The sequence below is a fragment of the Arctopsyche grandis genome, chromosome 3 (genome assembly GCF_051622035.1).
Source record: "Arctopsyche grandis isolate Sample6627 chromosome 3, ASM5162203v2, whole genome shotgun sequence".
Taxonomy (NCBI): domain Eukaryota; kingdom Metazoa; phylum Arthropoda; class Insecta; order Trichoptera; family Hydropsychidae; genus Arctopsyche; species Arctopsyche grandis.
Window position 1 is genome coordinate 14,026,692 of NC_135357.1, and position 23,182 is coordinate 14,049,873.

Below are 23,182 nucleotides of genomic sequence, written 5' to 3' on the forward strand. Positions count from 1 at the left end.
GTTCGAGATAATGAAACAATTCAATATTAAAAAATATTTATTATTGAATATATAATAGTACAAAAACGTTACGTCAATTGTACATAAGGCTAGCCCTATCCTGAATCACATATATACACATTTTATATTTATTCAAAACAGAATTTTTATAAACGCAATAGCATATTATTTTAACAATAACCGATTGGAAAAAAATTTTGGAATACACGAGCAAATTCTAAATTAAATAAAACTATAGCATTACATTCATCAATAGTGATTAAAATTAAAGTTTTATATTAAAAATGAAAACCTTAAAAACTAATACACATTCATGTATCTTTTAGTAGTTGATAACTTGATGAATTTTAAATGTATATTCGCCTGAGATGTTGCGTTGTAGTGATAGCATTGCATTGAGGACAAGTCTTCTTTGCACTAAGTGATGCGAGCCAACATACCTACAAAAATACATTCAGATATCAAAGATAAAAGTGGTGACGTGTGTTGACTGTATTAATGTAATATATTATATGTTTACACATACTTCACAATGAACATGCCAACACTGTACGGATACGACTGGTTCTGTATATGGTCCGAAGCAAATTAAACACTTTGTCTAAAAAAAAAAGTAACAAAATCAAGTAAAAATGCTTAAATTAATATTAAAACATGTAATTTATTTATATATACCTCACTCCTTTGATTCTTTTCACCCAATCTTAGTTCCAATTCACGAATTCTTGATTTTAATGCCTGTACAACTATGTCGCAACAACTATTTTGCTACATATAATAAAACAAGGATTATAGTATTTACATATAGTAATGGCAAATATTTCAAAGCATTTAATGTTGCATATTATATAATATTCACCGTTTCCTTGTGATTTCTTCTACCGCTACTAGTCGAAGATTCACCTACATGTATTCCAGAGCTCCTATTAATTTCGTTATTGAATGATGATTCTCCTGTTACTTCTAACCCATTAGTTAGTGATTCGGTAGTGTTTGCTAGGTTTTCTGTACTGAAATCCATACTATCATCCTAATTTAATAAAAATCAACAATATGATTAAAGAAAAAATAATTTAAAGATATAAATACATATGTATAAATGAAAAGATTGATATACTTGAGGAGCTATTCGCGATGGAGAATACTGAGGAGGTCCATATAATAAGTCATCTTCATCACCATCTACAACCTGTGAGAATTTTCATTTCATACATAAGATATTTCATTTTATCATTATAAATGATTTGAAAAAATATAGATTGATCCTCACTAAATGGGTATCTGTTGAAGCACGTCTAATTCTCATGGCACCGTGTGGTGGATCCCCGCCGTCGCGCAATTGAAGAGCTGCGGCACGGACACGTACTTGAGAACACCATTCGTACGAAGTGCCAAAACCGACTTCTTCTGCATTTTCTTCTCCCTATGTTTTTCAAGTATTACCATTAAATAAAGAAATCATTGAATAAATATTAGAGTAGAAAAAAATATACCTCGACGTCAATGCTTTCATCATCATCGTCATTTGACTGAGAAGATTTTCTAAGGCAAGCATCTACATGGGCTTCGGCACCGTTTGTAGGAAAGCGACGACCGCATACGGGACAAGTTACCATTTCATTACGGCCCCTACATGCTCGTAATCTTTTTTCCCGATTTTTTTTAACCCTCTGAAATTTAAATATAATCATATTATATCGAATTTTATGTATTTTAAATTATTAGTCGAATTTTTTTAGCATTGTTCAGGCGACTGAAAGTTGGGAAAAAAATTGCAAAATTAACTTTTTCAGAAAATTTTGTACGGGACTTTGACCCTGGGCCTTCCCAAAATCCATCTACGGCTTAAATCAGAATACTTTAAGATATTTAAAAAAATTTAAAGTTGTATATTTACATAGCAGACAAATGAAACATTCTTTTATTTTTATATATGTTACAGTATTCACTTCAGTTCGTTCATGAACATACTGGTTCGTACATTTATAAAATTGTGTAGTTATTTCCTTGGAGTTGTTCGTTGAAATTATTACATACTAGTTGTTTTACCCGGAATTTCGAGAATATTTGCAACCCGATCAAATCTATAATGCAGATGAAACTGGCCTGTACTAGATGTGCTTGCCGACAAAAACGCTGGCTTCAATGAGAGAAAAGTCTGTTCCTGGACATAAATCGTCCAAAGAAAGGATAACTGTCATGTGTTGCGGAAACGCATCAAGAACTCATAAAATGAAACTTTTGGTGATTGGGAAAATAAAGAAACCTCGATCTTTTAAGGGAACTGAAATGAAAAATCTTCCCGTCGATTATTATATGTAGTCAGAAAGGGGCATGGATGGACAGGGAGATTTTTGAAGATTGGTTCAAAAAGAAATGGGTTCCAGAGCAAGATTTAAAAAAAAAATAAGGGATTGCCACAGAAAGCAGTATTGTTATTAGATAATGCTCCTTCTCATCCTAACGAAAGCATATTGAAAACAAACGATGGACTTATGGTTATAAAATTTTTGCCCCCTAATGTGACATCTTTGATTCAGCCCATGGACCAAGGTGGTATATCATCAATGAAACGTCTTCATACTCATATACATTTTTTTTTATATTTTGGAAACACTAGTATTAGCTACTAACGGCCACATTTCTGCATAACTATGAGCGTTTTTCTTAATAAATAATGTGTATTAAAATTATGAAACAAAAATTTGTGTTGTAAATATGATAATATATTCGAAACTAAGTCAAAATTTGATTATTCGGATTATTCCTCCCCAGCATTAACCCGGATAATCGCGAGTATACTGTATTTAGATTAAATCTTTTCCAAAAAAGCTTTGAATAGCCTGTGTGTTAATGCAGATCATGCTACTATTTTGTTTACGATCTTAATGACCTTTTTCATTATATACTCTATTTGTTGCGTAAATACCTTTGCAAATATATTTTCTACGTGCAATGCTATCTCACTAGATAACAAATAATTTTTGACCTGACGCACATTCTTCAATAAAATATTTAAAATACATATTTTTAAGTTCTGAAATATATAATACATATTTTTTAGTTAATTCAATTGGGTGACTTCAAATTATTAAATGAGTCACTTGGTGACCCGTGGGTTATAGGTTGCTGATACCCATATTAGTCGGATCATACACGGTTTTAGTTCAAGTGCAAAAAGCCAAAAGCTATTTTCAAATAGACTCCCACCACGTATCGCATGAAACTTTTAGCAGTCAGAACACGGAGTATTCAGAATGGGAAATCCTTAGGAAACCACATTACAACGTTGCTATAATTCCAATTTCTGCTAATATTAAAAATATTTCAACACAGGGTACGCATACATATAAGACAGAGCAAACTATTGAGAATACTTGAGAAACTTATGCCTAATAGTTTGCGCATGAACAAACTAGTTCGTATATCAATTTGTTCTTTTGTGTACAGTATAACTGGCCAGATTGGTTTATGTATGAATAGCATGTTCATGAACGAACGAGATATTCCTATATTTGGGCTGTAACATTGTACATATATACTAAGATTGAAGTTGGAGCACTATGAGATTGCAGACAAAAAACTGGGGATTTGCATATTAAACAAACAAATATAAACAAATTTGTTTTCATATATGTATGTATGTACTTAATAAAAATAAAAAAAATTTAACCTCATATACGTCACTGCCTGTACACCCAGATGTGTCAACATCGTCCGCTTCGGTTGGCCCGTTCGAGCTGGTACTCGGAGTACCAGCCCGACGCTTGGCCGGAGACGTCGTGAGTCTCGCCAGTCGATCCAGTTCAATGGTGAGATGAGAACGTAGTTCTCCCGGCCTTAATGTACAACTACAGACGGGACAGCACAATAACTCAGATATACGACGGCGGGATCGAACAGCAGATATTGTTTCCTCACCACTAGTTTCACCGTCTAAGGAACTCTGTTGTTGTTCCATTGCAGTGAAGGACAAAGGTATTTCCACTGAAGTGGGTGGATACGATGCGGATAAAAACATGGCACTGCATCAGAATAGTGTGTATATTTTACGTAATTTAAATATCTTCATTAATCAATCTGAAAACATTAAAAATTATTATTATATATGGCTGTATAGTTACCAATAATTGCTTTAAGAAATATATATATACATATGTACATTCATTTTTCATTTGGCTTAAACTATTAACAATAGCGTGTTATAAGTGATGTTGCAAAGTATTGCAAGTCGAGTTTAAAAAATTAAAAAATTCATTTATAAGTTATGAAAATGAATGTTATTCTGTCCAAAGGAATTGAAACAGATGAGTATCATTATTGTGCAGTCTTAAATTAATAAGACATCTTAATACTGTATGAAACTCTTGAAATGTTCCTGTGCACTAAAATAATCAATATTGTAATATAGATTTAGTTGTGATGTAATTAATTTCCTCAAACATGAATCCTCGTTTCATTTAATATGGTTTTAGACAGTCTCGGTTCATAGTTGAACCGCAAGGTCTATTTGGTTCGGTGATTTTTGAAAACTGAGTAAAATTAAATTTCAATAATGCAATCAAACAAAATTTACATTTGAAATAATAAAAACGCACATTTGCAGAAGGGAAGAAAATAGACAAAAAAAGATGCATTTGTAGAAGCCAGCAGCAAAACATACACATGTATGTACGTACATTAGATATCAATCAGGCAGAATATAACAGAGGTGATGATAAAGTAGATGCGAGGATTCAAAGTTAGCAATCGGGAGTGCAGTGAGCTGAGCCAGTGTTGGTGTCGAGTAAACAAACAGTACGTAATCTGGAGACATCCGGGTTGGCAACGGTCGGAAAGCAATGGCGAGTTGCGACGACAAACCTGCTACTTCTGCGGCTGCACTCCAACTCGCACTCGCACTGATCACCAATCACCTCGCTCTCACTCTTCGCGCAAAATTGACGCAAGCTCTGCGACCACACGACGCACACTGACACTCGTCTCAGTGTTGCCAGCTGCTAACGTGCATCATAACAATCGTAACGTCACTTCTCAATACTCGTACTCATTACGCTAATTTGGGTTCGGTGATTCTTGCCCACAAAGCGTTCGCCCAAAAGTCACTAAAATCTCTATAACGGAACATCTGGCGGCCGAAAAGTCCATCATACTAACGAGAACTCGAGTGCCAAATATTCCGTATTCGCGATTTTCATGGCAAAAATTGTTTTTTGGGCGATCGTAATGTGCGTAAAAATCAAATTAACCTAATTTGATCCTCTGCAAACCACGGCTGTGGGACATTTTGAATCCATTTCTAATATTTTTTTTATATTTTTTTGCTATTTAATTGTGATTTATTTGAGTACATATCTAGTTGTTTAGTTTAGTCTTAATAATATGCTCTGTTTCTTTTTCCTTGTGCGTTATTTTTTTGTCTATGCTCGACTTGAAATGTGAAGTGGAGACAAATAGTATAAAATGCGCAATTGATTGTTGATATTGTGGACCTAACTTAAAATTATATTATTCTTATTTTATTTAGCATTTTTACAGTAGAGATCTCGATCGCGTGGGCTAGTTGGAGAAGGTCGTTTTTTTTAGACACACGTCCCATTTGTCAATTAGTTATTGCCCAGACAAACGGCATTGCAATAAAAATATCTGGTCACTTCATTCATATATATGTATATATAATACATAGAATTCTAATAAATCATAAATTGTGAACTGAGATACAAAACAGAGTGAAGATAATAAAAATATTGTAAAAAACGGGAATCTAGTTCTTGGACAATAATAAAACTATTTATTACAAATATCTCTTTGTAGATGTACACTCTGAAAACGAGGACGAGAACTTGTATGGATTTTTATTTTTCTTTAGATCTTTATATAAAAACTAAAAATATATCAATCGATTCTGGGGGTGGTCCGCACCTATTGGACTCTCCACCCTCGTGTGCGCGCCTGAGTCAGTAGTGACATAAAGAAACATGGACGCTTTTCGATTTGTTATTTTCAATTTAGTTGTCATTTTTTTCGGAGATTGAGACATCTATGGATTTAAATATGAACAAATAGTAGTTTCATATATTTAGGGTTTTCCTCAGAGTGGAAAATAATTGAAAAAAAGTTTTAAGAAATATGACGAAATTCAAAAATTTATATTAAATTTATTCATTTAAATTATAAGCGATTTTAATGTAATGAAGTTTAAAATAAAAAAAAATTAATTAGGTACTTTTATAAACTGTTATAATTTTAATAATTCAAGTAGTAAATTAAGTAGCTGATAAAATAACTTACAAATCATAGATAGGGAGGAAGAGGATCATTACAATTAAGAATTAATATTAATAATTGACTGAATTATATAATACATATTTATGTAGACATGTAAATGCTTCTTTAAATCAATCTAAGTTTGTAAATATTTTTAAACATACTTAATTATTTTCCTTATTGATTACTAGTGGTTTTACTCGGCTTCGCTCGGTATTTGTTATATAAACAGCTTAAAAGTGGCAAAACAATCTAATAGTAAACATTAATTTGTTTTTTTATTAAATTTATTTGAATCGAAAAAAAATAATATTCAACGACATCGATATCATTGTCATAGAAACTTAAAAGGCAATCGAATATATTATATGTACATACATATGTACATATAGATATGACCTTATGAAATACCCACTTATTATTAAAAAGGAATATTCATTAATAAAAAATGTAAACTGTGAGATGAACTACTTCCACGATGATCAAACTGTATGTGAATAATATGTATTTTAAAATGATTGTCTTATCTTTTTAATTCTGAATTTCAATGTCTATCAACACAATTAACGTAATTCTGAATTTTAATCATACAGTAGAGAAAAATTTTCACACGCATTATTACTTGTATTTACATTTTAAGCGTATGGATAAACGACTTTGTTTGTACCGGTAACATCATTAATACTGGGTAATTCAGATTCGAATTTATGACGACCTTGAATGCGCATTTTGACTTGCTCAAAATTTTTGCATCAGATCATTGTTTGGAAATACCGTGTGATGGCGACGAACAAAAACTGCACTGAAGTGTCTTTACAACACGACGATTTTTTTTGTTATATCTTTTGCCAACAAGCCTCCGTGTGAACCCAGATGTAAATCTTCCACCGTGGGAGAACCTAGCCGGCTTCTTTCGAGCCAATTGTGCGATAGACGTCTTACTATCTCGACAGAGTAAAGACGTGCTTCTTTGGGTAATTCATCTGGACCCAAAACAAAACAAGTGAAACACAAGCACGGTGAAAGTGAAGAAACAAAAAGAAGAGTCGTTGGACTATTTCATGAATTACTTAAAACTGAAACTATTCGCTAATAGATGAAATCCAAGACGATAACTTAAAGTGGTGGAAACAAATATTGGGAGAGTTGACAGTTAGCAAAATAAACACAGATTTGAAAGGATTCAAATCAAAATTGAGTATGTATTATTTTACATTCATATTTTTATACATATGTATATTTAATCGACGCTAAACATAATTGATATGTATCTACGTACAAAAATAAATAGAATCTTAATTTTAAATATTTAATTTGCGCGTCACCAAGTCAAGTTCATCTAAATCGATCAATTCGATAATTTTTCCAGTCGCAAAATTTGATATTAAAATTTCAGAATTTCGCAACTGGTCTAGCAATTTGGAATGTGTGGCTTCCTCCATAAGCTAAAATAAACCAGACATTTTTCGATTGAATTTTGTTTATAACACATTCTATCTATTGTCAGTTTACTAGGTATTATATTATGTTTTAAATCAAAATATTATTTAAATATGATATAACATTTAGTATGCAAAATTTAAAAAAATAAAAAAAACCATATTATTTATTGTAAATGCTTCATATTTAAAAAAAGGCGTGTGATCTAAAATATGATTATTACTAAAAATAAATCACTCTTACGGCCTTGACTCACGGATCCAAGATCCAATTTAAAAGTACACATCCAAATCACACGTTCTCCTCATCCGTTCGTCATAATTTGTATGCCTAGTGTAATATAATTATATCACTAGGAAACGTGTCTAACTTTTTTAGAGGAAACATAACTTTATATGTTGGAAATTGCAAACGACATCGGTAGCTGCACGTAAATTACACGATGTATAGATTAGAATGGAAATAATTTTCATACACATCGAAATCGAGACGTGGGAACAATTCACACGAGTACAATACATGGGAAATTTTCAAGGAACCGCACAATAACGATAACGTGTCGTAAATGAATGCGCGTCTGTTATGACTCGTTGGTATAATAAAGAAAATCGCCGTATGAATGTAAAAGTGACAATTCATTAATTGACGTGTATGTGTGAGTCTGTATTCCCATTTTTATGCCCGGAAAAACAAAGAAAACTGCTGTATAATATGTTGCTTTGATTTGCGTAATCACAAAGAAGTCTTACATTTTAAAAATAAATGACATTGGCCCGTGTAGGTACTAATTTAAGTGAAAATTAGTTTTTTCAATAAATTATCGTTATATCAAAATGTCTATATATGCATGTATTAATCGGCTTGAATTTAAATGGTTAGTTACAATCCCCCTTTTTGGTCAGTAAATTTAATCCATTGATCAATATGTTTGTTGTCAGTTAATAAATTAAATGGTCTGTTATTAATTTAAATAAATAAAAATAATTTTTAGTTTAATAGTCCAATTAATCTCACATGAACAGGTCGATGATGTGTCTTTAATATATAAGATAATCGGAAAATATAATAATAATATGAAAACAGAAATCAAATCATGAAATATTATTAGAAAATTGCTACAAGCTCTTGTTATTGTTTCTTTAAAAAAAGGTTTTTATTGTTTTCCACTGACTGTTTAATAAAACAGAAATCTAATCACTGTACAATTTGAAAATTCCTGTAAAATAAAACACGAAATTTTGTTGGAAAGTGGCTTCAATCTCTTGTTATTATTTTATTTTGAAAAAATAGTTTTTTACTCAATATTTAATAGTTTTTAACTACCGTTTAATGTTTTTACTGACCGTTTAAGAAAACAGAAGTCAAATTCCTATAAAAAACTCATGAAATATTGTTAAAAAAAAATGGAATCAAGCTCTTGTTATTGATTTCTTTCAAAACATATTTTATTCGGACCATTTTATGTTTTTTTTGACCATTTAATGTTTTTTTTGACCATTTATTGTTTTTTAGTGATCATTTATTGTTTTTTAGTGACCATTTAATATTTTTTTGCTAACCACTTTAATGAATTCTAACTGACCGGTTTTTTTATCATTAACTGACCGTTTTGTATTTAGTAACTAACCAACAAAATTATTGCCAAATTTTATGCCTGTTTATTTTCCATTGATGTTTTGAATATTAAAATGTTACAGACAATACATACATGGAATTATATTTTTTCTACATAATAAATTATTGCTGACTAATTTTATTTATACCCCACAGGTGATCTGACCACTTATAAGTAACAAACGTTTTCTATATCATTGATGTTCGGAAAATGAAATCAATAATATTCATTATTTTTGTAATCAATTTCTTCCGCGGGCAAATCGATTGTGCAGAAATACAAAAACGTCAAAGTCATATCGTTGAAAGACGGCAAAATCCGACAAGGTTTTTCTTAAAAAACTTTATATTGATGTTTTAATTAAAATGTAGGTATTAACTTGATTTCATTCATTATTCAGTAAAGGCCCAGTGTTGTTTCCGAATGATGCTACTCCAGCGCCTAGGACACCTCTTATCGTCACTTCGAGACCTTTGGCCGAACAGATCAATAGAAGCGACCAAAGAGGAGCCATTGTTGTGCCGAAGACACCGCAAAACAACCCGAGGACGTATTGGAATCAAGCCGACAACGAAATAGATAATTCCGGACCTTATCAATTACCGTACCGTGGACCAAATCCAAGTCAAGTGTACGACTACGTAATTGACCCACGAAACGGTAAGATTTCTCTGCAAGATTATGGTCAGCTGGTACGGGTAGCAAATTTGCCAAACTTGTATTCCGGCTCGTCGAAAAATTCCAGCGTACTAGATAGGCATCCTTATGCAGCTGTGGCCAAAAAGTTGAAGTATCTCGTTGATAATAATCGAGGAAGAGGATATAATGCATATGAGGTATGTACTTAGAGTTTGAGCTTGTAATTTAACCTTAATCCGTTCATCTCATAATTAATTTGACGTAATTTTGATGTACTCTATACTTGAGCAACTGAAAGTAGATTAAACAATAGACTGGTACATTTTGTTTTCTATGAAAAGTAAAAAAAAAGTTATTCTTTGGAATCGAAAATAGATTCTGTCATAGATTGGGTGGGAATATTTGAAAAATTCCTGCGTTTTTTTTGTGATTATCTTTCGTTGGGCATTTTTTAATATCACGAAAGTAACCACATAATTTTTATATGATGAATAACATTTGAAATTTTATCGATTCGGTATCAGCTTGCTCGTAAATTTACAGATTTGAAAGTATTTTCTTATCTTATTATCACCTCTTTCTGAAATTTTACCATGTATGTAAATTAAGAAACATCTCATATGAGGTTTTATAATGTAAAATTGTTCCATTTATATGATGAGGTGATTTGAAAAAATAAACTAATAAAAATGAGCTTAAATAAAAAAAAAACCTTCGAAAATCGGTAAAATTTTCGATTTTTACAAACTTGATTGGGCTGGCGGTAGTGCAAATATATTTTTTAGAATTTTTTACGTATTCCCTATAATACAGAACATCTTTTCTTACTAAAAGAGAGTTTCTAAATTTCAAAATTTGTATCTTCGACATTTTCGATGTACTCTAATGTATGTAAGTAACTAAAAACAAAAACCTTCACTGAAGTCGACTTCACTGAACAACTTTTTTTCATTCGTCAAAAGTTCATAGGAGTTTTATCACAGAATGGTTGTTTTTTTTTGCATTACATAAATTTTACGACGTCAGTGGTGCATTTCCGGAAGTTTTTTCTTTTGCTTTTTTTCAAAAGGGTTACCACTAAGAACAAAGTTTTATAAAAGAGGCTATATTACGCTTCATGCAAGTGGGTCGCGAGCGAAAAAGTTTCAAAAACGGTGATTTATGTAATAAACGGCTCCGAGACATGTTCATAAATATTGGCGATCATCGCTAAACAGCGTCGCCAGCTCTAACAGTTCGACCGGAAGTGGTAGAGGAAGCGACCAGACGTGCGAAATTTAATTACTTCGAAACTATGCCACATCGGAGGGTGGAGTAGGGTGACCATTGGAACTCGCGCTCATGTTTTCGGCCGACCGAGTTATTTACATGCTGAATATTGGGTTAGCACACGTACACGTACGGACTCCAAATTCAATTTGTTGAACAATCCCGGAAAATTTCCGGGAATTTCCGGAACTTGGTCTTCTTCTACAGCGCGCGACGCTTTCCAAGTGCGCGAATGCACACGAGACACTCAATTGACGGCCGGTCATTCGGTCAAACTATTTTTCGAACCAATTTTATTCGTATTATTATATAACGTGTTATGTCGGCATGTATCATATACGAACTATGATCGTTCAAGGTGATATACATATCGTAATGTGTTGTTTATTAAAAGGGACAGAACCACCTGTCTAATTACTGGAATAACTGGGTAAGTAAGTGATAACGAAGTGACATTGAAATATTGAGTGATATTTTGCTGCTTGCTACTCTTATCAAAGTGTAGTCAAAACTAATAAAATTGATTGCTCGAATAAAAAAATGTAAAAAACAAAGTATCTTCTTGGTATATCGGATAAGTATTATTCACGGAAAAACCTTCATAATTAAAATTTTAAGTTATATCTTGGAACATATTTTAGACATCTAAGAAAATCATACATTGTAGAAAATTTCGTAATTTTGATCAAAAACTAACCAACAAATCTAACCAGCTCAGTGGTAAGCGTATAATGCTAGCAACTGAGGGGTCACAGCCTCAAGCTCTGACTCAGCGGTGTTGCTAGCCAGATCTTGGATATATCAGAGTTTTTTCCAATTTATCTGATTTCGTTATTGAAACGGTTCCTCATCAAATTGACCACCTATCCTCTATAGTACACACACACACATACATATGTACAACGTTGATCATAGGTATGGCCTTAGGAAATATCACCTGTAATGGCACTATTATAAATTTGAAAAAAAGATTATTAAAGTATGTAGTCAGTATTTTTGTTTCTTTGTATATGAATAATCGATAATTAAATTATTGTGTTCATGAGAAATTTCAACTTCGAAATTTTTTCATTAAAATTTCCAAGCAAACTTAACCTAACGGAAAAATGCAATATTATATTCTGATCAATTTATGGGTAAGAATTAATGAAGATTGCCGTTTTCTTTGTGCTATTATTTAGTGTAAATAAATAACGAGTTTATTTAAAATGATTTAATTTGCATTTTTTAATGTATCTATAATATTTACTACAATACTTGTTTTTTTTTTGACCTTGGAGATTTCAGAAGGGCTTTGAACTGTGGAGGGGTACAGAATATATATGTATTTGTTACGTATTGGTGTGTTATTATAAGATGTTGCGTCTGCTTCTGAATCGTAATTGACTTAGAAACAATACTCGAAATCTTTTCTCATTTTTTCTGGAGTTTATTTTTGTTGGAATATAAACTCTAATATTTTGATTTCAGCAACAAACGGCGCTCCCGCCCATTTATACAGCCCTAGGCAATTATGCTAAAACTAAGGTCTTCAAGAACAACATTGCATCACGGCCCAAAGCAGGCAAAGGGTCCAGGAAAAGCAACAGGAAAGGGGACGGTGACGAAGACGAATATTACAACGATAATTTCGCAAATGTTAGTATTGAAACACACGTTTGTATTGTATTCATTAAGAAAATCGATTCTGATGGGCAAAACTTTATACATAAGCACGGCTCTATAAAAACTATCATCAAAGAGGGGAGACTTAGTTTATTGACTTTCGACGCTCAAACTGAAACGACGATCGCACTGAATAAATGAAACTTTGTCAACGAAAGATACCATTGAAAACGACGGCTCAAAACTTCAGAGGGGGGATAATTGAAAAAGTTTCGACTCAAAGCGTCGTCGTCGTCGTTGCTTTCGATTGATTTTCAACGTTCACATATTTCAGGTTCAGAATGCCCTTGGGATGTCCGAAAAATTTCACAGCTATAAAAAGACAGTGTTTCAACTTTCTAGTTTTTAATTCGTTTTAATTTTCAGGAGGCTAAACAGTACGCTTTTTCATACTCTGTGAAAGACCAGGACACCGGAGACGACTTTTCTCATTCTCAAAGCAACAGCGGTTCAGCAACCAACGGTGAATACCGAGTCAAGCTACCGGATGGAAGGTTGCAAATTGTATCATACACTGCTGACAATGGCGGCTATAAAGCAGAAGTGCGCTACGAAGGAGATGCTGAAGACCAGCAACCGATTGCAGCTCCTGTAGAAGAGCCTAACGACAAGTTGGGCAGGATAGTAGTTCCGAGTCGAGAAGAATCTGAATACGACGATTACTATTACGAAGAGAGGCTACCCAAGGAAGTTTTGATCACGAGCAGACCAAGTTTCATACACACTACTCCGTCCACCCCTACTGTTCTTTACGATCGATTGATTTACCACAACAATGGTAATTCAGTTTCTGGAAATTACTTGAGCACTGCGACGCCTATCGTGTACGTGCAAAACGGCCGCCATTTTGTGGACGCTTCTTCTCCACAAGATGGCCGCTTCTACAATGGGGATGATGTTGTTGTGTCGACGACGCCGGCGCCGGTTGGCGTCTACGACCATTTGGATACGCCGAACCGCAATATAAAGAGCGGTCAGGTGAGGTACACAACTGTAGCACCTCTGGTATATAGTATGTCTACTCCTACATATTATCAGGGGAATGGGGAACTACACTCTACTCCTAGCGTTGACATCACGAAATACTTTGACTATAAAAAGTAAAGGAAAATTCAACTGTTTCGATGGTGCAGCAGAATAACTTCGAAAAATCCATTATATAGGTACATATCCAGTATAAAAGTGAATACATACAGTTAGGTCCTCTAATTAGTATAAAGTAGGTTAAGAAATGATTTGATATATATATATATATATATATATATATATATATATATATATATATATATATATATATATATATATATATATATATATAAATATATATATATATATATATATATATATATATATATATATATATATATATATAATATATATATATATATATATATATATATATATATATATATATATATATATATATATATATATATATATTCAGGATTAAATATTGGTAAAAACTAAGCAGTCATAAATTTTCTCAGTTTTCTCAATTCACCATAGGACGTAAGCCTTATTTTATTCAAATGAAGGCAGAAAAGCAAGTGAATGAAAATAACGTGAAAAAATTGAAATAAAATAAATAAACAAAGGAATGTATATTTGCCACGTACCTCGATAATATAAATTTCGTTTTTTTTTCGCATCATACATGATTTAAATTTTATGATTTGCATTTGCAATAATATTCATTACGTCTTTAAAAGTATTACAAATATTGTAAATTTTATTGGTTCAAATGCCAAAAATGCTTTAATCGAGATTTTAAATAAAATATCAGTAATCTGTGTATTGAGGTTGATATCGCGTAGAAAAATATTATGGTAGGCTTACTGTATTGCTTTTTTTCCACTTGTGTAACCATATATTTAGCATTTATCCAATCGTATGATGGTTATAAAATTGAGTCTTACTTTTATAGTCGTAAATAAGCTACTAATAAAAGTTTATGCACTCTGAATGTTAGTCAAAAGATATTCATATATGAAAACGATTTAAGGTTGAATCCAATGAGGTAATTTTGCTGATATTATTTAAGAATGACATTATGAAATGCCATAAATGTAATGTAGCGTATAAAATATTATGTTTATTAATAAAGCTTCTGTGATTATATTACGAATATATTACTGTATGAAATATAAATATTGAAATATATATATGCTTTTTTAATCTTTAATTGAATGGAATGAAAAATTATGAGAACGTCAAGCAGTAGATATATATTTATGTATGTATACCTACACATTGAATGGGCATATTGGCGAAATAAGACAAGTTTTTCTCGGTGCTAAAGTCGAAAAAACGTATGTCTGATTTAAACGGAAAACTGGATGTCTTCGTCAAACGTCAACTGCAGAAATTGGAAATGAAAACTCACGCGCAAATATTTATAAATATAATAATAGTAATCCCGAGAAGTCGATCGGAAAACGTGGAGCGGATTTCTAGAATTTTCTTCAATCATCTCTGTCAACACCTAGTTTCGTTTAAAATCGCTTTCTATTGGAAAAATCCTACTTAATATACAAACACTCTCGCACGTATAAAATGGAAATGAAAATTTATATTACTGTATATTATTCAATATGAGCAAATTCGACGACAAAAGCGATGTAGAAATTATTAAAGCGAAATTCTCTATTTTAATATTTGTAAAACTATTATTATTTGAGACATTTCAAACCGTCAACACATCAGGTTCAGAAGTTGACATTTTTTTCGATTCAAAAAATCAAAAGAAAAGCAATTTGAACACCTTTCACATCAAAAAATACAATGTAGCTGTGAAACAATTTTCTATTTGATATCGCCGTGCGAGAAACAAAAGCTATATAGAGACGAAGGCAAACAGGACCATTCGTCATTTGGCCTGTTACAAAATTCATGGATAAACGGCTCCGATCCCAGACTGTACGAGATGGACTCACAATAAAATTTTCATTTGTTTTCAGAATTTTTTTCAATATACATACACAAATATAATACAAGTCACACACACACGCAAAAAATAATCATCACACGTGTTGATAATTGCAATTATTCCTTAAATAAGCTGAATATAAAATACAACGAAATTTTAAATTATATATATATATATATATATATATATATATATATATATATATATATATATATATATATATATATATATATATATATATATATATATATATATATATATATATATATATATATATATATATATATATATATATATATACATACATCTGTCTGTCACGTATTTATTTATTTATTTTTTATTTATTTTTTTATTTAATTTACACCAAGAAGGCCTAACAGGTAAACCCAATGCACCTTCCTGGCCAAAGACAATTATATAAACATATATGTACACCATCCATATATACACAAATTCTTACACGTATACACAAATACACATACATACATTCATAAATATAAAAATACACATATATACATATACATACATACACACCTACACATATATATATATATATATATATATATATATATATATATCATCATCATCATCATTTACAGCCATTCGCCATCCACTGCTGGATGAAGGCCTCTCCAACACGCTTCCACTCGTCTCTGTTTTGCGCAACACTCATCCATCTCATTCCGCACATTTTCCTAATTTCGTTCACCCATCTTCCTTGCGGTCTTCCTTTTACTCTTTTGCCTTCTCTCGGGTACCATTCAAGCACTTCTTTTGTCCACCTTTCGTCCATCCTCCTAGCTACGTGACCCGCCCATTGCCATTTCAATCTCTTCACTCTATCCACTATGTCCACTACCCTTGTCATATTTCTCACCCACGTGTTCCGCTTCCTGTCTTTCCTCGTTATGCCAAGCATACAGCGTTCCATACTTCTTTGAGTGCATTGGATTTTATTTTGCATCTTGGCGTTCAGTGTCCAAGTTTCACATCCATACGTCATCACTGGCAAAACGCATTGATCAAAGATCCTTTTCTTCAGGCAGAGTGGCATTTTTGATTTAAAAACAGCATTCATCCGTCCAAATGCACTCCACCCTAATTTCATACGTCTCTTTATCTCTTCATTTTTACTACCAGACATGTCAATTATTTGACCTAAATATAAATAATTATTTACTACTTCTACTGGTTTATCATCTAAGGGGATGCTATCAGGCATGCAATAACTATTGAACATTAGTTTAGTCTTATCTACGTTAATTTTTAATCCTACTTTTCTACTTTCCCTGTCCAGCTGTGTTAGTCTGATAAGTAGGTCAGCTGAATCACGAGCTACTAAAACTATATCGTCTGCGAACCGAAGGTGACTCAAAAAGCGACCATTGATGCTTACTCCGGCTGTATCCCAATCCAATTTCCTGAAAACTCCCTCAAGCACCGCATTGAATAACTTGGGCGAGATTGTATCTCCTTGTCTTACTCCTTTTCCTATGCTAAATCTATCTGTACCTGAAAAAATTTTAACCGAAGCTGTGGCATTCTTATATATTGCAGCTAACAGTCCCACATAGGGTTCCGGCACTCCCTGTGTTTTTAGAGCGTTAAGTACTGCATTATGACTAACTGTATCGAAGGCTTTCTCATAATCGACGAAACCTAGGCACAATGGCCGTTGATATTCGTTGGCGCGCTCGATTAGTTCGCCAACTACTTGGAGGTGGTCCATTGTGCTGAAATTTGCCCTAAACCCTGCCTGCTCTATAGGTTGGTTCTCGTCGAGGATATTCTTCAGCCTTTCTGTAATAACCTTCGTGAAGAGCTTGTAGACCGCTGAAAGTAGACTAATGGGTCGGTAGTTCTTGATATCGCTTTTGTCGCCTTTTTTGTGTATTAAAATGATAGTTGCGTTATTCCATCCTTCTGGTATAGCTTGGTTCTGGATGCATTTGCTGAAAAGCCTAGCTAAGATATTAATTAGGGGGGGGCCGCCACATTTTAGTAAGTCAATGGGAATATTATCTTCCCCTGGGGTTTTACCGTTCTTTGCAGTTTTTAGCGCGGCCTCTACTTCGCTAGGCAATACTGCAGGAACCCTTTGGCCGTGTGTCGATTCCAGAGCGGGGAATTGGCCGTTGTCGTTCTCGTATAGTTTTGCATAGAACGTGTAAACTCTGTCTATGATTTCTTCTCTATTCCTAATTATTACTCCGCTCTCTGATCTGATTGCGATTATTTGGTTTTTGCCTAAGAAAAGATCCTGTTTGCACTTTTTCAGGCTACGGTTATTCCTAATGGTATTTTCTATTAGCTTGCTGTTAAAATCCCTGACATCCCTGACTATTCTCTTTTTAATTTCCTTATTTACTAGATTGTATTCTTGCTTATTATTATCCCTATCTAAATTCCTTTTATGCTTAATTAGGTTTTTTGTTTCCGCTGAAATTTTGCTTAATTTAATCTGTTTCCTGAATCCACCTAATTTCTTACCTGTTGAGGTTAGAACCGAACTAATTACAGTGTTCAATTCCTCGATGTCTGCTTCTGGGTTTAATTTCCCGTATCGATTTCCAAGTTCGAGTTCGAATTCCTTTTTCCTAGACCTTAGTTGAGCGAAATCTGGAGAGTTACTGCATCCTTTTATTAATTTCCTACGTTCGCAATTTATATTAATGGCCATCTTGGCACGGACTAATCTGTGATCGCTACCTATATCTACTTTACTTAAAACACTAACGTCTTTAACGGAGTGCAGGGCATTTGTTAGGATGAAATCGATCTCGTTTCTGTCTCCTTTAGGACTCTCCCAAGTCCACTTATTGTTGGTGTTTTTCCTGAAAAATGAATTAGTGATAAAGAGCCTGTTGTGTTCTGCGAATTCTATGAGGCGATCGCCTCTGTCGTTTCTTTGGCCGGTACCAAAATTGCCTACTGCTCTTTCTGTATTTGCCTTTTGTCCTATTTTTGCGTTAAAGTCGCCCATGATTATTTTAAAGTGGTGACGGCTATTATCGTATGCACCCTGTATTTTTTCGTAGAAGTCTTCTATTTCCTCGTCTGGGTGGCTAGATGTGGGGGCGTACACTTGGAAGATTTGACAAGTGTACCTGCTCGAGATTCTTAATACTATATAGCATATACGTTCCGATATGTCGCTTATTTCTATAATATTTCTTTCTATTCTCTTATTGATAAGAAACCCTACTCCTCCTATTCTACCATTTGGTAGCCCTCTCCAGTAGAGACAGTTACCACTTTTTAGGATTATTTGGTTTTGCTGTTTTCGTCTTACTTCACTAAGTCCTACTATATCCCATTTGATATTTTCTAATTCATTCTCTAATGCAAGCACACTTCCTTCACTCGATAACGTTCTTACATTGTACGTGGCTAAATACAGGTTTCTATTAGCTAAGCTATCATCCATCGTCACTCTTACCTTGTTGGAGGTTTGGATATTATTTTTCTCGCATTTATCCAAGATGTGTTGAGAAAAAGGCGGTACTTGAGAGAGATTTCCATTCAAGGAGTGAGTTCTTACCGCCATAGACTCTTCTCTGTGGTCAGCTTTGACAGATAGTCATCCTAGGTATCACTTGGATCACTTATGAGTTATTACATGCCATTTAACAGGGTTACTTTGTAAGTGAAAGTAGTTAGTTATGATAATAATAGATTAGCAATTGTTATACTACTTTTTTACAGATCTTTATCGTGAGACGCCTCTTTGGAGACAACGGATTTATATATGTGAGTGCGGTTTGCAATTTAATATTTTAATAATAACTTTAGTAAAGAATATAAATTTACACGAATTACTTTAATATAATTTAAATATGAAAAAGAACTGATAGACAGTTGGGAAACACCGTTTCTGTTTGCTATTATTCTATTAAGTAAAGTTCGTTAAAGATTTTTGGCTGGAAGCAATTATGTGGAAGATTTATTGCTTCTGTGGGACCGACTTGACTGACGAAGGACCCTTTTTTTGTATTCAGGTAAGGAGATGTATCTCGTTCGTATATTCTTTTGCTCAGATTTGACACAAAAATTAGCACAAAATTTTTCGAAATAACTGATATAAAACCGCTTTTTACGACCGATTTTCTGTTTATTTTTACACTTAAATTATACTAGGATGCAATTAGTAAAATAAGTGATTAGATGGTTAAGTTTTTAGATTAAATTTCGTGCAATAGCCGGGTTTAAGCGAGTAATAGCGGGAAGAACGCAGAAGCACGTCTTCCCCGCATGACACGAAAGACCGAACTCATAATATATATATATATATATATATATATATATATATATATATATATATATATATATATATATATATATTCACATATACATACATACACATATACATATACATATACACATACACATACATTACATACATCCATAAACATACAAACATTATACATGTATATACACATAAACACATAAATACACATAAATAAAGATAAATTACTCATATATATATATATATATATATATATATATATATATATATATATATATATATATATATATATATATATATATATATATATATATATATATATATATATATATATATATATATATATATATATAAATAAAAAATAAAAAAATAAATACACATAAATAAAGATAAATTACTCATATATATATATATATATATATATATATATATATATATATATATATATATATATATATATATATATATATATATATATATATATATATATATATATATATATATATATATATATATATATATATATATAAATAAAAAATAGCATACATATATAAATAAAGATAAAACCAACATACATACACATTATGCAAAATAATAAAATTACAAAATGAAAACAGCATGTGTAAATATGTATGTAGCTAGAAGTCATTTAAAATATGCTGCCTGACAGAACTGTATGATGAAGTAAAAACATCAAGGCTCCTATACCATTCAACCGATTGCGATGATTGCGGTGTGCATGTCCGCGATGGCTTCTGTAAAAAAACGGGAACGGGAACACAGGAATAAGTGGCATTGCAACGCAATAATTTCAAATGTGTTGTTAGCGTAAAATAAACAAACAATTGAATAATTTCAAATGTGTTCGTCGCCCGCGTTTTTCTGACAAATTATCGTTATTGTAATTTAATTTGATTATTAAGTATTAAATTGAAACTGAAACATTCACTTATCGAAACACATCGAGAAACGGGAACGGGATCGGGAATTGCATGCGTTATTGTGGCATTGCAACGCATGCTGGGTTCAGTTAGTATTTAATAAAAAATAATAAATTTGATTTAATTGAAGCGAAAATGTTCGATTAGAGCAATTTGAAATTCATCAAGCTGGACAGCCTGACGAGTTTTCCACGGGAAAACTCGCCCTAACAAATCGTGTTCATTCGGTTGTTAATTTGTTACGGAGTGAGAGCACATAGTGTTTGTTGCATAAATGCTTACCTATATTTATTTAAAATATTCAATATCGATTGCTACTTTTTTTAAGTTTAAATTGAACATTGAAGCTTCGCCGGCGAATATCTGATGAAACAATTTCGATTAAATTAAATAAGGTTTTCGCTTACACGAATTTGCGATACCGAGCTTTCGCTGCAGTGGCTTGGAATTTGAAATTGAAGCCGTCTCTCTTTGACGACCTGTGTGTAATGGGAAAATTTTTAAAGGTGATAACGAGCGATAAATTAAATTTGTCCCGGGGTGGCATCTCGAGTCGGAGTGCGCGAGGGGTTAATTTTATATGTGCTAATTAAAGTGCTAAGCCCATTTATAACGGGGCATGGCTTAATGGCTCACTCGTTACAGTGTGCTTATTAAGCGGAGGGGAGGGTGGTTGACAAATCGTGCGACACGACGCGATCCAAAGCGAAATTTGTCAAAAAAATGGATACTTTCTTGGATGCTGCAAATGAAAATTTATTAATATTCAAGAGATACTTAAAATTCACTACTATTTTACTTTAGCTTATGTTAGTATTATAAGTTGAAGATATTAGTGGCATCTTGTATGTGGAGAGAAACAGCAGCAAACACATAAACTAACTTTACGTTGGTTCAGTTTAATTTAATCAACGAGATTATTAATAATATATACCTATAGATAGTTTTTAAAAGTCATGATCTATATATACATATATATAATAAAAAAATTATGTCTGTTTGTCTGTCTGTCTCGTATAGGCTCCTAAACCACTCAACCGATTACGATGAAACTTTCAGAATTTGTTGTATGCATGTCCGAAAAGATTACCGCGTAAAAAATTGTTCAAAAACGGGAATGGAAGTGGGAAAAACGGGAATTACCGGCATTGCAACGCAATAATTTCAAATGTTTTCATGTCACGACCTGCGTTGTTAGGGTAAAATAAACAAACAATTGAATAATTTAAAATGTGTTATATGCCAGCGTTTATTCGACAAATGGGAACGGAAACGAGAACGGGAACGGGAACGAGACCGGTAATTGTATGCGTTATTGTGGCATTGCAAAGCATGCATACACACTATGGACTAGAAGTGGTTCGTATTATAAATTTGGGTTCTCGAATCAAAAAATGTGGAGGATGCAATGGAGAAATTAGAATAAGGAATGCGATGGTTAAAAGCGCAATGATGTGACTCACTAAATTATGGATATATTAAAACATCTAAGTAAGAAGCCTTGTTTTATCTGTATGCTTATATACTGTCGAAACTTGGATAGTAAAGGCAGCCGAACGGAAGAAAATTGAAACTTTGAAATGTGGTGCCATAATGTTAATATAATGCTACGAATGTTGAGGATCTCTCGGACAACAAAACGAATCAACTTTTCAATTCTGATGGAGGTGCGGATAAAATATCGCCCGTCAAAAATATGTTTGCGACAAATTCTCCAATTTTTTGACCCGTGGCGAGAAGAGACGACAGTAGCCTGGAAAAGTTTGTTGTAGTGGGTGCCGTAGAGGGAACGGGAGGAAGAGAAAGATACGGTGGTCTGATCGAATCGGGTCGACTCTTGGCTGTTCTGTCGTCGATGCACTTCGAAATCTCGTTTCAAGCGAAGATTGGAGAACAGTCGTAAACCACACACCAACTCATGGAAGTCGCTATTGAGGGACCGACTATAAAAAGAAGAGATAGTTTGTGTATGAACATGTTCATGCATCTCAACAAGGGGTGGACTTACACTTGCCGAACTGTGTTGGATAGCGAGTGACCAAGACTTATATTTTATTTTATACCTTCAAATATACTAAATGCAGGTCTTCATATTTTATGTATTCCTCATCAAAACCTATAAGATTTGAACTATTTCATTACGAAATAAAAACATTGATCTAATATCAACAGAA

The 23,182-nt window shown here is 32.8% G+C and overlaps 2 protein-coding genes across 3 annotated transcripts; one reads left to right on the plus strand and one right to left on the minus strand.

The window, feature by feature from the left end:
* Positions 1-22: 22 nt before the first annotated feature.
* On the minus strand, positions 23-4,992 carry LOC143923194 (E3 ubiquitin-protein ligase RNF220-like). 2 transcript variants are annotated; one of them, XM_077446745.1, is made up of 9 exons: positions 4,864-4,992; positions 3,674-4,080; positions 1,494-1,670; positions 1,271-1,423; positions 1,118-1,189; positions 860-1,030; positions 676-768; positions 527-601; positions 23-440 (listed from the first exon to the last, which is right to left on the minus strand). In XM_077446745.1, exons 2-9 carry the CDS (start codon positions 4,019-4,021, stop codon positions 348-350), a joined length of 1,182 nt encoding a protein of 393 aa, XP_077302871.1. In that variant the 5' UTR covers positions 4,022-4,080; positions 4,864-4,992; the 3' UTR covers positions 23-347. The 2 variants fall into 2 exon arrangements, with proteins under 2 accessions (XP_077302871.1, XP_077302872.1); XM_077446746.1 differs by having other exon boundaries at positions 26-440; positions 4,680-4,992.
* A 2,206-nt stretch (positions 4,993-7,198) lies between these two features.
* LOC143910070 (uncharacterized) lies at positions 7,199-10,631 on the plus strand. The gene is made up of 3 exons (XM_077428426.1): positions 7,199-7,465; positions 9,478-9,648; positions 9,723-10,631. The coding sequence occupies exons 2-3, from the start codon at positions 9,533-9,535 to the stop codon at positions 10,168-10,170; spliced, it is 564 nt and encodes a 187-aa protein (XP_077284552.1). The 5' UTR covers positions 7,199-7,465; positions 9,478-9,532; the 3' UTR covers positions 10,171-10,631.
* Positions 10,632-23,182: the final 12,551 nt, after the last annotated feature.

Coding starts and splice junctions, on each gene's coding strand:
- LOC143923194 (XM_077446745.1), bottom strand. CDS start 4,021: ATGTTTTTATCCGCATCGTATCCACCCACTTCAGTGGAAATACCTTTG. Junction 1,424..1,493: donor ATGAAAGCATTGACGTCGAG/GTATATTTTTTT, acceptor TGAAAAACATAG/GGAGAAGAAAATGCAGAAGA. Junction 602..675: donor AAAAGAATCAAAGGAGTGAG/GTATATATAAAT, acceptor TTTTTTTTTTAG/ACAAAGTGTTTAATTTGCTT.
- LOC143910070 (XM_077428426.1), top strand. CDS start 9,533: ATGAAATCAATAATATTCATTATTTTTGTAATCAATTTCTTCCGCGGG. Junction 9,649..9,722: donor AGACGGCAAAATCCGACAAG/GTTTTTCTTAAA, acceptor TTCATTATTCAG/TAAAGGCCCAGTGTTGTTTC.